Here is a 15000-nt window from a genome sequence, read left to right as displayed (position 1 = left end):
TTGGATTGATAGGGCTTAACCACACCGTGATCAACATGTGTTGATGGCTCAAAGTCATCTGAGCTGAAAACAAGCTGCCAGGATTTCTCTATCGTGGTGCTGCTACAGGCTCGTCAGGATGCAGCACCACAGCCTACCACAAGGGGTCTTAACAAGCCACACAAACATGCCTCTCTGCTCTGCAGCAGTCCTCATGTCTGGTGAGCAACATGCTGCAGCCGCAGTGCATGTGCACTCCAATGAGAGTGAGAAAAAGGGGAGAGCGGAAGAGAGAGACAGAGGGAGTGAAGGGAAGACAGAGAGAGAGAGACAGAGAGAGAGAAAGAGAGAGAGTACAGAGAGAGAGTGAGAGAGAGAGACAGACAGACAGACAGACAGACAGAGAGAGAGAGAGAGAGCAAGCAAGAGAGAGACATTTGTACAGACAGTGGGCGGTCTCACTAGGGGGATTCTGCAGACAGCAACACGTGCCTGTGTGTGAGCCTTTTTTCTGTGCTCCCTGCACGCGCTAACTGCTCACCTTCATCACACAGGGAATACCTCATCTTCATGGTCAGCTCAGTCCCTGTCTAATCAGAGCAGCTTTTAAATACTGGATTATCAGTGATCTGACAAGCCTCACTACCAAGCATGTCATTCTATCCTATCACAGCACCCTTTAAAGAAGACATCTATACAAGTTAGCTGCATCCCCCATGAAATATACAAATATCAACCGACTTCACTTAGGGTGATTAGGTGTACAGGGTTGCATTTGTACTGCATGGCATTTTGACCCTTTGTCCTGCAGCCCGCTTATGAAATAATGTCCAGCATTCTCATTCGTCATTGGCAGCTCGCTTATGATATAATGTCCAGCATTCTCATTGGTCAGCCCGCATTTGAGATAATGTCCAGCATTCTCATTGGTCAGCCCGCATATGAGATAATGTCCAGCATTCTCATTGGTCATTGGTCAGCCCGCATATAAGATAATGTACACCATTTTCATTGGTCATTTGAATTTAATTGATTGAAATAAGAGCACATGAATGCATTTTTTTACCCACCCGGCACATGAACCACTTATGCCATTGCGGCATCGTTTCTGCTCTATTTAAATTGTAACTTCGACCCCCAGCTCTGAGCCTAACTGCATAAAAACACTGCATCATATAGCAGAAATAGCTAAAAAGTGGCAAGGGCCTGAGTGGGAAGGGGGGGGGGGGGGGCAATCTCAAAGTGCACACTCATGGACTCAGGGACTTTGAGGTTTCTGGTTAATCTGTGAGGGCTTGGGGCTTGTCCCCTTGTCAAATCATCAAGTGCATGAGGCCAGATATTTTGAGCCGTTTATGCACACTTTCTGCAAGTCCACATTTCTACAGACTGTCCCTGAAGGGGAAAAGTCCACATGTCCCTGAGGGGAATTTACAGTGTGAAAAACAGTAATGTAAGATCGCGACGTGCTGTCCCGTTTGTATACATACCATTTTGAGCCCTTGCAGTCTCTTGCCACCCGATCACTTATCAGGTGATGTCAATTAAGTCTGTGAGGGATCATTTTCAAGTCATAAAACACAGATTTTTTATAAATCCACCTTTTCGGGTGGTCTCGAGGTCGATGCCATGGTGTAACAACTCCAACACCATCTTGACGTGTCCCTCTTTCGACGCCAAGTGTAACGCGTTCAGCCCATTCTGCAGAAAAAAGGGGAATGGGTTCATGAAAATGTGCATAGTTCGAGCCTCACCCATTTGGTGCTGGAGTTGTCGACCTCGAGACCACCACAAAGGTAAATTTATAAAAATCTGTATTTTATGACTTGAAAATTGCTCAACACACCATAACACTGTTTAAAATCATCCTAAACCTTGCAAGGTGAATGCTGACATAGAGTCAACCGTTTGGACTTCTTTATGATTTTTAATAAAATGGTAATTTACATTTAGTAATTTAGCAGATGCTTTTGTCCAAAGCGACGTACAATTGTGTTGCACTGTTTTATCAAAGTATAGACATATCATACAAACACATTTAAATGAGCTAATAGGTTCTGTCAGGGCTGAAAGTGGTCCAAGCTTTTCTTAAAGTCTGGCTTTCATCCAGTGGCTGAGAAGAGAGCAGTGAAGGTGGTCATCAAGAGGCTGTGACAGCTGTCAATCAAACTGTGCAGACATAAGGCCTGGAAAAATCCTGTGCTATGTGACAAAAAACTATCTCACACAGGTGTTTATGAATACAAATGTTTCTCAATCAGTTAGATACACATTATTGTAGGTTACCTCTATTTGTTGGTATCATGTCCCACATGGTCCCACTTACTGCTTGTCCCACATTTGGTCCGTTTGCATGTGGTCACCCTACTTACACTTTCAATTCATATTCGTTTCCTCCCTAAGGATCAGGTAAACACCAGATTTGTCCTATCACGAGAGATGAAATACCATCATCTTAATGATCACGGCACTGCAGCATTGCCAGAACACTTGAATTAATTGCTTGACATCAGCTATTCATTCAAGTCATTAGCATGGCAACTCCCCCAGCTGCCTGGCCATGGATCACTGCTGAAGAGAGGGTGCTCCTGGATGGGGGAAATGTTCCATGATCGGCAATGATAGGTGGCCTATGAGTCACCATATGACAAGGAGATGAGGCTTAGTCATCCAACCTTATTATGGTGGCCCTTATTAGGATATGGCAGGTGTTTATCCTCAATGTTGCATTGCACTTCATACAGTGGTGGTTGACTAGGGGAAATTCTATTCAGTTCCCTTTTGTTTACTTATTGCCATCGACTGCTTGAGTGACAGCGCCGAAGAAATGACTTTGAAATATTGTGATAGCAGCAAAATGAAGGGAAAAGCTCTTCAATTTAGGTAACTTGAAGAGGCCTTCAGCTTCTGGCTAGTGAGACAGGCACTGGTTACTCGAAGCCTCTCTCTCTCTCTCTCTCTCTCTCTCTCTCTCTCAGACTGTGTCATTCAGTGTGACGTAATGCTCACTCACTAACAGTCAGCATCCTTGTGGAGAGCTGTGTGGGTGCCAGACTTCAAAACAAACATTGATTTTCCTCAATCTCTCTCATTTTGAGAATGATTGTGTGAGTTGCAGTAGTAGTCGTAGTGTGCGTGTGTGTGTGTGTGTGTGTGTGTGTCTGTGTGTCTGTGTGTCTGTGTGTCTGTGTGTCTGTGTGTCTGTGTGTCTGTGCGGCTCTGTACGTGTCTGCGTGTCTGCGTGTCTGCGTGTGAGTGTGTGCGTGTGTGTCTGTGAGGGCCGCAGGCATTGCGAGTGGGCGCGTGGCCTCTGAAGCCTTTAGACATGGGCACGGCGCCAGGCTGCTCCTTGTGGAAACGCTCCTGTCCACTCATGAAGCTTTGAACGCGGCCCAGCCGTCATCAGCTGCTCCTGAGAGACAGAGATGGGTCAGCCCAGCTGTCAGCTCCCAGGATGCAACAGGGCGAAAGGAGAGAGGAAGCGAAGCAAGATGAATAGAGAGAGAGAGCAGGACTGAGGGAGGCTAACAAGAGAGACTAACAAGAAAGTAGAGAGAGAGGGATGGATAAGGCAGAGATAGAGAGAGAGAGAGAGAAAGAGAGAAAGAGAGAAAGAGAGAGAGAGAAAGAGAGAAAGAGAGAGCGAGAGAGAGAGAGAGGCGACCTTCTCCTGACGCAGTGATTTCACACCAACTCACATCACAGAGGCTCAGGACATGACACAATAGCAAGAAACATTTGACCCGACAAAATCCCAATCACTGAAAAGGAGAACGACATCACCTATTGGAAATAAGTCACTAAAACAAAACACAAATGACATTGCTATTTGTTACCTAAAAGGTGAATATACAGTTCCTTTAGTAGAGTTAAAGGAATGCAACTCAGGAAACCCTTGACAGTGTACAGACTCAGTGAACACAGAAAAAGGCAGACACAGGCAGACATGCTTGCCCAGAGAGGAGAGGCTGTGCTCGCACTGGTGTCTGGGGGCTGAAGAGACAGAGCTGCACTTCTTAACCAAATGCACAAAACAAATACGTTGAAATAAGAGGAATCTCCATTCAATACCTTCCACTCAATCCTCCATGAGTTTTGAAACTATACAAATGAAGAAAAATGACTATACATTCTGGGAGCAGAATTTGGAGCAGCTTACCCTAACCTGAAGGACAGCTAGTAAATGAATTGCATTTATTTAGCGCTTTTCTAATCAGAGAGCACTCAAAGCGCTCTACATATTAATGCCCCAGACATCTACCCATTCATACACCGACGGCAGAGGCTACTATCTAAGTTGCCAACCTGCGCATCGGGAGCGGTTAAGGGTTCAGTGTCTTGCTCAAGAAGTCAGGATCGAACTAGCAATCTTACAATTTATAAACGACTCCTTTACCTGAACCACTGTCGCCCTAGTGTGGCCACCCATAACAAAACACCAATTCCATTTCTGATTATTATTAGAATTGTCTTATTTCGTGACATTTCAGTTCTCTTCACCATAATTGTCCCTTTTTTATGTGTGTATGTAGGTGGCTTTGGCAAGTTATGTTGCTATAACGTTAATGCCAATAAAGCTTTCTTGAATTGAGGGAGCGGGGGGGGGGGGGGGGGCTTAACTGTTGATGCCACCAATTACCTACCAAATTATTATACTATTATCATACCATGATATGACCGTCATCTACAAACACAGCTGTGGGGTCACAACAGAGTGACAGAGGGGGTTGATTAAAAGCACAAACACACATGGAAATGACACAAACAGTGCAGACACACACACACACACACACACACACACATACACACATACACAACACACACACACACATAATCACACTAATCTCAAGACCACTGACTGAGTAAAATCTAAATAGCAATTAATACTTGTAAGCTTTCCAGTGATGTATCCAGATAATATCCGGATGATACACAACTCATTAATGGCTTTCTGTACAGTATTGTTCTTGTGGGGAGCAGAATGAAGATGATTGCAGAGAGGAGGATAAGGGAAAAAAGGCACTGCAGCCTGACCAAATATAGCATCTACCCTGTCACTCTGGAAGGGCAGAAAGGCTGTTATGTGGAACATTTGGGGAGAGAAAAATAACCTTATGGGAATCTGAGGAAAAACAGCTGCAGGCGAAGTGACATTTGGTTTGGCCTGCTCTACCCTGGGGGCTGGCTCCTGCCGCGCGGAGGTGGGAAACCCCGGAGACGATCCACAGTGGAGGGCTCACACAGCCGAACGGTTGGCATTGGGCAGAGGCCATTCGTTGCATTGGTCAACGACTCATGACAGAGTACTGTCATCCATCATTCCTTTGGGCTGTTGTTGTTGTTGTTGTTGTTGTTGTTTTATCCGCTGACAGCCAAATTAGCCATTGTTTACTGGGTGAAAAAGTTACCCTAATCAATGGGGTTATGGTTAGATTGCTATGTCAGATTAATGAACTCCACAACAAAGATGGAGTCTTAAATGGGCTAGTGATTATCCTCAGGGCAACACTATTCAGGATTTAAGTGTGCCATTCATAATGGATGATGATATTATGGGCCGTGAACTTGAGGCCTATATGAAGCCTCCACTCCACAACACAATACACTCAACTTGACAAGCTGAAAAACAAGGGCAAGAGCAAAATAATGTGCACACACATATGCACACAGGGTACACAAATATGACAACAAGGCACACACAGGGGACACAAATATGACAACAAGGCACACACAGGGTACACAAATATGACAACAAGGCACACACAGGGTACACAAATATGACAACAAGGCACACACAGGGTACACAAATACGACAACAAGGCACACACAGGGTACACAAATAGGGCAATGAAAGGGTGAAGAAACTTTGGGGGGGCTTTTTCTCACCTGATTGGCCAGGTTGATGTTTATGCCATTCTTGATATGGTCTAACGCCTTGTCCAAGTTGCCTGAGCGAGCGGCTCGCAGGTAGCTAGTGGTAGCATCAGCCTGGCAGAGGAGGGAGAGAGAGAGAGAGAGAGAGAGAGAGAGAGAGAGAGAGAGAGAGAGAGAGAGAGAGAGAGAGAGAGAGAGAGAGAGAAAGATGAAGATGGAGAGGTTACATTTACAGTGCATTACATAAAGAGTGGAAACATATTCACTATTATCCTAGGATCATCTCATACTTTTTCCGTGTATACACAAAGTGAAACTACTTTGTCTGCATCACAAATTAAAAGTTTGAAACTGAAATTAAAAAACCTAAATTTCAATTCCATCCTTTCAAACATGATGTGACCAAAATGGAAGAAGAAAAAGGTCTCCTATAACAAGAGGGAATCAGTGTCAGGACAATTGCGTACGTCCGAACAGTGCAGTAATGGCATAGACATCTACCCACAACTAGGGGAGGGAATATGGAACATGAATAGTTCATGCCCACCACTATTTTGTTATCTTGTGGTTTTTCATCCATTCATTCACTCACTCAGCCATTTTTCATTCAAATCAAGGGTGTAAGTCCAGTCTTCTTCCCATTGTGTTTACCACCGTCTTGGTCCTCTTGAAATGAAATTAGGACACTTGATAAAATATTAAAATGTTCCATGTTGTAACAGAAAAGAAGTCCTTGTGTTGGTATGCTTTATGTTAACATCTTTCCATATCTCCTGTCTCCGTCTCTTCCTCCGACTTACATTAGCAATTCCATTCCTGTCCACCTCGCCCCCTCTCTCTCTCTCTGTCTCTCTCTCTCTCTGTCTCTCTCTTTCTCTCTTTCTCCTCTGGCCACTGAGTTCTGCCTTTCGTCTCCAATCATATCCCTGTAGAATAACCAGGCAGAGGCCTCTTCTCTTTCTTTTGCATCTGTCTATCTTTCTCTGCACCTCCCTCTGCCACGCTCTCTGTGTTCTTCTCTTGGGCAATGTTGGCTTGAATGTGATGCTTCACAGCTCTGGGCAAATGTCTCACTAACAACATGTGTAGGAAGGTCAGTCAGTTCATGGCCCTTGTATATTAGAGCAGACTGTGCATGATGGTTCTTCATTATAAAGCTGTTGTGTGGGTGAGTGTGCAATGGAGTATCTGTTTGCTAGCACTCGCCTATGGTTGTGTGTTTGTCTATGTGTTTGTGTGCAAGACTGTATCTGTGTGTGTGTGTGTGTGTGTGTGTGTGTGTGTGTGTGTGTCTGTATTGTTTTAATCTATAAATGTATATATAAATATATTTTTTCATTAACAAAGAGCAAAGACTAATAACAATGATGTCATCCTCCAGTGTGTTCCTGCATGGTCATCCAGACAGGCCTGACTTGACCTCTAACTCTGAATCAGCAGTAAGCCTGCATACATCTTTCAGTCAGGCCACAGATCGATACACAAAGGAATATGTGTGTATATGTGTGTGTGTGTGTATGTGTGTGTGCTAATATACATGCATAGCACATGTGTGGACTACTGCCTACATGTTTCCTTGTGTGTCAACAGATAACAGTCATGGCTGACAGCCATTTCCATGCAAAACACATGACCAGAGGGGTTGCCTGGAATGATATGTTACTTCCCTTTCTGCTGACTTATGTGCTGCACAGATCGATTCCAATCTCGACCCCTCCTTTTCCTCCACTCCCCCTCCCTCTCTTCTCACTCCACCCCTCTCCTCTCCGATCACTCCATCCCTGTCCTCTCCTCTCTTCTCACTGCATCCCTCTTCTCCGCTCCCCCCTCATGTGTCCTTCCTCTCCTCTCACTCCATCCCTCCACTTCAATCCCTCTGCTTTGATGTGTGCCTGGGTTATGGCCATCCACCCAGCCCATTCATTGGTAGTCATCATGTGCAGCCAGTGCGTCAATTTATTTCCCCCTGGTGTCAGGCTCAGGAGCTAAACACACATCATTTACAGACCCACACTAAGTCATACATGCAACCCCCTCCTTCACGCTCTACCTCTCCAGTCCTACAATCCATCACTTCCTCTCCATCTTTGCTTATGTGGCGAGTTGCAGTGCCACTCTTCTTCCCCTTTTCACTCTTGCTCTCCATCTTTAGACCACAGTCTTGTGCTTTTAACAGCCACCTCACCCTCTTCTTTCCTTCCTTGTCTCTCTCTCTCTCTCTCATGTTGTTGTGATGAGATACAGTGTGATGACTGCAGAGAAACTCATGAGTCTAAGCTGTAAAGAGAGAGGGGAAAAAGAGAAGGAGAGATAGAAAGGGAAAGAGAGGGGGAGAGATAAAGAGAGAGGTAGAGAGAGAGAGAGAAGAGGATCCATCAGAGAGAGACACTAAAGCTCCCTCATCTGCCTCTGCCGCACATTCTGCGTCTCAAATATCAGTGCCCATCCTTCTGCCACTCTACAGATGAGGAGGATGCTGCAGAAAGGAGCCAAAGCGTCTAGTGTGTGTGTGTGTGTGTGTGTGTGTGTGTGTGTGTGTCTGTATGTGTTTGTGTATGTGTGTGAGCGCACACGTTTGTTTATTCAGAGAGAAAGGAAGGTTAGCCAAGTACTGTAATTGTCTTTCCCTGTGTGTCTGCTTCTGCTTCTGCCTCTACCACGGTGCGTGTCTGTCTGTGTGCGTGTCTGTCTGTGTGCGTGTGGTGTGTGTGTGTCTGTGTGTATGACTGTGTGTGTGTGTGTGTGTGTGTGTGTGTGTGTGTGTGTGTGTGTGTGCGCACAGCATGTGTTTGAGGTAGGGGTATGGGGAGGGTGTGTATCTTGATACCTATTTGTCCCTTGTTCTCAGTGTGATCTCACATAGGCTGTGTGCTCAGCAAAGCTAAAAGTGGATAAAGAGGGATGATTGTGGCAAGGTCAAATATCCTCAACACAGGCCAGTCTGCTACAGACAGAGCACATACTCACTTCAAAAACTGTAGATTACATGAAGAATGCATTTGTTGTCATTCGATCTTTTGTTGAGTATACGCATTTACAAAACACACACACACACACACACACTTATTAATACACAGACACAGAGAAAAACGCACCATCAAACAACATACAATATCAATTACTCCACTACATGAAATTACTCAACATATAGAATTCACTCCAGTTACAAACACACACACACACACACACACACACACACACACAACACTCAAAAACACACAAAATACAAATTATTGCAAAAGCCAAAAAGAGAGTTTTTTTGAAGATTCGTTAAAAAATAAGAAGTTGTGCGGTAAAAGCACCAGACCGTCATTAGATTAGCCACAGCACGACAGAGACACGACACCTCTGACAACAGGAGCTTCCATAAGACACAAGAGACTACAATGAGGAGGAAGAATAAGAAGAAGAAGAAGAAGAAGAAGAAGAAAAATAAGATAGCCAAGAACAACAAACATGACACATAAAGAGAGAGTAAGGTCAAAAGAACAAGAGCGATTAGCAGTTAGAGTGTGTGACGGCACAAATTCACTACGGTAACGACAACAAAGCTGCCACGTAGACGAGAGCGGCGAAAAGCGTCAAAGTGCTACGACACAAAGCAAAAGAGGAGTTGGAGTGAGGGAGGGAGGTAAGGAGGGAGGAAGGGAGGAAAGGAGTGAGGGAGGGGGTTATATATTTACTCTTTCATCAAAGTGCCATATTCCACGGGCCTCCAGCGAGCCTCTCTCAGACCTCACACTACTGTCCTGCTCGAAAAGCCAGCGCTGGACCACATGGGCCTAGAAGACACACACCACATAGAGACAACAAAACCTGTTAATACACACCCATGCTCACAACACCTTGCCACAAACACACACACACACACACACACACACACATACACAAATGCATAGAGGCACACATATACACGAGGGCTCCAAATAGATACAAGAACAAGGACACAACCCACACCAAGAACAGCAGGAGCAAAAATGTAATTTGCATCAACTGGCACACTTTGCCAGAGTAAGCAGTTGTCAACACGGCGTGGTCCACCAAAACTCCACAACTGACACAGATGACATCAAATAAAAATGTAGTGCTGTGAAATAGGCACATGTAGGCTAAGCACACGATGTTGCCACGATCACCACTTTTGAGGACTCAATGTGTGGGATATACAGTACACAACGACATATACAGCAAACATAGAAATTACTGTTTTCAGTTTCTCTATAATGTGATGATCTACGTAACATGAAAATCCAGATCTTTCTATGTCTAAGCTCTGGATCTTTCTGTAACTCTCAGTTCATCACTGACACATTAACCTGCCTCTGCCACCGGCAAATATCGCTCCATTGCCTTTTCTTTTCACTCTCAATGAACAAAATGGACATTATCTCTCCACACCACTCAAGCCCTGTTCAAAGCCTAACACTGGTAACCAGAGACTCCATGAGTAAAGTCACCAACTGGAGACACTTTAGCCTGTAACAGCTTCACCAACAACAGCCTGTAACACGCATACAAACTCACATCTCTCCTGTCCAACAACAACAACACATCTTAACGACTGAGCATGACTGACAAGGGAGAAGCAGCAGGGCGGAAAAAAGTCTGTGGATGTAAGAGGTGATCATTCAAGAGAGCACAAACCACATAAGAGATGGAGAGATAGAGAAAGAGAAGAGGTGAAGAAAGAGGAGGAGGAGAAATACGTCTGAGCTAGCATGTCGTCAGAAAGCCTGCTGAAGTAACTTCATGAGCGCAAGGTTTGGAGCTCTGGTTTTAGCTTCACAGTTGGTCATCTCATAGTTCATAATTGATTGTGGTATATGCACATAAATAATTGAAATTAATTGGTAGCATTATAGCACTATCATAATCAGCACAAAGGCTTTCTTCAATTTAAGTGACTATGAGTGGCTAAGCCCTATCCATTTTACGGTAAAAACATGGACAGTACCTAGGGCATTCAAGCAGCATGTCAACCGTACCTAAAATATACATCTTGCTTTTTAAGTTACACGAATGTCATCGGCCACATCCATCGCAAAAAGACCATTAGACCCTTATTAAGATGCATGTCCTTGAAAGTCAATTAAAATATGAATATCATTTTTAATTGTAAGCCATAAATTCATTTCACAACAAATTCACCCCTTGAGCAATACCCTCGTTTGAAAGAGTGGGCTCTGCTGGCTGTGTGCAGGGGCGTTAAAGTCCGGCCAGGCCTGAAGGATCATTTTAGTGCAGAAGATTAAACCCATGCATCACTGAGATGGCTATGTAGGGCGTAGTCTAGAAGCAGCCGCCGACAAATGGCGACATTTGAGATATCTGACCTTTTTCGCCCATGTGGAGTATTAACATGGGCTAACTGGATCACTATATGGGCTCACTGGACTGCAGCTTGGATTGATAACAAAGACCATGTTGTGCTGTTACTGTAGCAGGCACCACAAATAGTGATTATTTTATCTTAAACAAACAAAGTATCACTGCACTAAGCCAAAAGACATATATTTTGTATTACTGGGCATATGTATTATTGGTTTTCGAGGACAAAGATTTGGGAACATTTGAGAAACTTGGACTATTAAAAGTTCTAATATTGACTCCACAGCCCTGATTACTGGGCTTTTACACTATTATAGGGTGCAACCATTGACCTGTACGAGCCTTCGATGTGGTTAATGATTTCAGAAGTACAAATTCAGGAAGAGAAGAGGCGCAAAATACATTTCCAGTGCCAAGCATTTCCAGTGCCCAGCTTTTTCAGTGCACAGCATCCAGGGAAAATGAGCTTGAAAACAGACCTTGAGGCACAACTCAATGCAAGAAGATATATCTAGTCCTGTTGCCTGGTCATTATAAGTCAATGCCAATGTTAGGAACAGTGCTGTCAAAATCAATTACCCTGAAATGGGAATCAATGAGCGCTATTTGATACACCCCAAGAAACTACGCAGATGTAAAAAAGGCTTGTTCAGCAGGTTGGATCATACTGCCAGCCATATCACATGAGAAAAATATGTTAACATCTGAAAAATGGCGGAACACAGCCTGATTGGCGGGTGCTGCGTCAGCAGTCTGTGACAGAACGTCATGGTGTTCCAGTTTCAGGAGCTCCACTGGAGGAGCAGGCAGGGGAAATGAATGCCACTCACACGTTACGACCCGTCAGAGGTCCCCGCGGAGTAGCGACTTGGTTAACTAAACCCGAACAGATCACCGTCTCCGAGGGGAATAGTGACAATTAGTCTATCCCCGGCAACCCCCCCATCTCAAACTCCATGACATCATCGAAACAGAGTAGCGATGACATGAGGCTGTGGCAATTAGCGCAGCGAGAGGAGAAGTGTGGGGGATTCCTTCAGCCGCTGATTGGAAACAAGACAACTGTGTGACTGACGGCGCAGAACGCCTCCTTGGGTTAGAAACCTGTGACTTTACAGCAACTCCACCGCAAACAGCAGAGAGCTCACAGACCCTACCATTTCTCTGGTTTCTCCCTGTCTCTGTGTTTTTTTACACACTGAAACACAAGCACCAACACACAATAAATAGCATAAATAGCATCCCCACCAAGCATACAGCAGCGGTAAGACAGTGGGTGATGAATGCTGGTAATGAACCCTCATGGGTTTACTCTCAGACCCACTTCTGCCCCCAAAGACAAACCTCTGGTGACAAAGAGGCAAGCAATACACTAATAAACAACCTTTGACAACTACAACAACCTGCTCCTCCATCACACACACACACACACACACACACACACACACACACACACACACACACACACACACACACACACTAACCATAATTTCCATCATGGGGACTGGGACATTTTTTTCTAGTGGCTGTGTGTGTAAAGGTGTGTGTCTGTGTATCTAGCATTTCCCAGTAAGCTCAGCTTCAAGTGCCACATCCAACAACAGCAGGAGGGAACTGATACATGAAGCCTTCTGGAACAATCGTGAGAAGGTCACTATGCTCCACAAATCTATAAATAAAGATCTATAATTATACTGCCTATTCTTATCCTATCATCCTATTGCAGAACACTCTATCCATTCCACAGACTCCCTTTCATCACGCACAAGAAAAACACTTCCTTGAGTTCCCAAGGCGACTGGATGACATGACAGAGCATTTTAATGCGGACTGTCATAGCAATCTAGAGAGTCATTTTCCTCATATCCGTTCACTTTGTATTCTTCCTCAATGCCCGTCCTTTTCTGGAAACTTTTACACAGTCATTGAGGCAGGAGCATGAAGGACTGATCTGTGCACAGGCTAGCCTGCTGCATATTTTGACTCAAAAGGTCACGGGGTCACATCTAAATCAGAGCCAAAATGGCCCATGGGGAGTCAGATCTGCATACTCAATACTCTTGAGAGGTCCCACTAGGGTGCCTCATCACACCTCTGATGAAAAGGTGTCTGCCATCTGGGGAATAACAAACAGCAACACAGCCAATATTGGCATTATAAAGATATGATGTTGATCATGCAGACATTGAATAACAGATATGCACTGAAGCTCATCATCAACGCACCCACTCGGTGCATAGAGATGATAATCTATGATACAGATGTGAAACATGCAGCACACAGCTCCGTGTGTTGCACAGTGGATGTGAGCTCAGAGCACAGGTGCTGCTGACATGCTTGGGTGGGTGGTCATTTCTCAAGATGAACAAAAGGCAGGCTCTTCTGAACCAGAGGACAAATCAATAAACACCAAAGACCAGGAAAATGTCCTGAATGGGATTTGACCAAATACGGATAAACAGCAAAAGCATCTGTGCATGTGTGTTTGCGTGGGTGTGTATATTTGACAGTTTGTGCTCTGATAGGGAGTCATTTTATCGAACTGAGACGGTGTGTAAGGGCTGTTTCACATTCACTACCTTGTGTGTGTTGCTAAACTGCTGTGGCTCGTTAGCGTGTGTTTATTCACACTGCCAGCATCACTGCTGTGGCACTGCCAGCCCCATCTTTCTAGTTTGGCTTTGATAATGGCCATAAATACACAATGAGTTTGGTGTCATCCAAATACTGATTTTTGTTTACCCTTGTTCAGAGGAAGAGAGAGAGATAGAGAGAGATAAACTACTGTCTTTCACCTATGTTCTGTTAACATATCGACATAATATAATTATAGCCTAAAATTGGGTTTCTAATATATAGTACGCATGTAACCTCCACTTTCCCCTTTCATAACAAGCTAATGTTAAAATGGCTGAAAAATGTAATACAATATTTATATTTTTTTCATGACTGTGACATATTACCAAGAAATAGTCAATATGACTATCAAAGGGTCTTTTTAAGGTCTCTTTTTGCTGGAAACTGCTTACCTCACATGTGAAAAATAAGCTCCATGCCAACAGGGGCGTGTCTCATGCAGGCAGTGTTAGCGCTCTAACCTGTTAACATGGACACTGAAATGAAAATCTACTGATAACGCAGCAGTCAGGCACACGCGAGGTAGGCGATGTGAAACGGCCCTGATTGTGTAAAAGCATATTTTACTATGTATATACTGTAACGTACATTTACTCTACAAAAATAAATATAGATTTATAGATCTATATTATAGATCTATAAATCTATATTTATTTTTGTAGAATACATTTACGTTACAGTATATATGTATATGTGTGTGTGTGTGTGTGTGTGTGTGTGTGTGTGTATATATATATATTTGTAGAATACATAGCAGATATAGTATATTTTTGTAGATTAAGATCAAGGAGACTCAAAGAACTAATAGAACACATGAAATAGGTTAAAATCCAAAGAAGCAACTTAAGTCCCCTGGAAAGATGGGAGCAAGACTGTGCTTCTCCAAATTCGGTCAAGCGCAAGCCCCCCCCCCCCCCCCAACACACACACACACACAAAACACACAACACAAAGACCCACACACACACACGCATACAGGTACACACAACATATGCAACCATTCACCCACTACTAGTAAGTGGAATAGTACAGAAAGCGTACTGAAATGCACGTATGGATACCAGTGCTCATGACAGAGCATAGCCCACTCCTGAAATAGAGTAAATAGAGAGAGGACTCCAATTTGAGTGCCCTGATGAAAGAATGATGAGCTACACACATAGATGGAGCTTCAAGCTTTCT

The 15000-nt window shown here is 44.1% G+C and overlaps 1 protein-coding gene across 1 annotated transcript in view; it reads right to left on the bottom strand.

The window, feature by feature from the left end:
- Positions 1-15000, bottom strand: part of ank1b (ankyrin 1, erythrocytic b) — a gene marked incomplete at its 5' end in the record, with an annotated part of 82357 nt that overhangs the window by 36761 nt on the left and 30596 nt on the right. Inside the window, 2 exons of the mRNA XM_080847354.1 lie at positions 5866-5967; positions 9537-9635. Coding sequence (XP_080703480.1) covers positions 5866-5967; positions 9537-9635 — 201 coding nt within the window. The remainder of the gene's footprint in view (positions 1-5865; positions 5968-9536; positions 9636-15000) is intronic.

This window comes from Sprattus sprattus (genome assembly GCF_963457725.1).
Source record: "Sprattus sprattus genome assembly, chromosome: 11".
Classification (NCBI taxonomy): Eukaryota; Metazoa; Chordata; class Actinopteri; order Clupeiformes; family Clupeidae; genus Sprattus; species Sprattus sprattus.
This window is presented reverse-complemented; position numbering and strand designations above follow the sequence as displayed.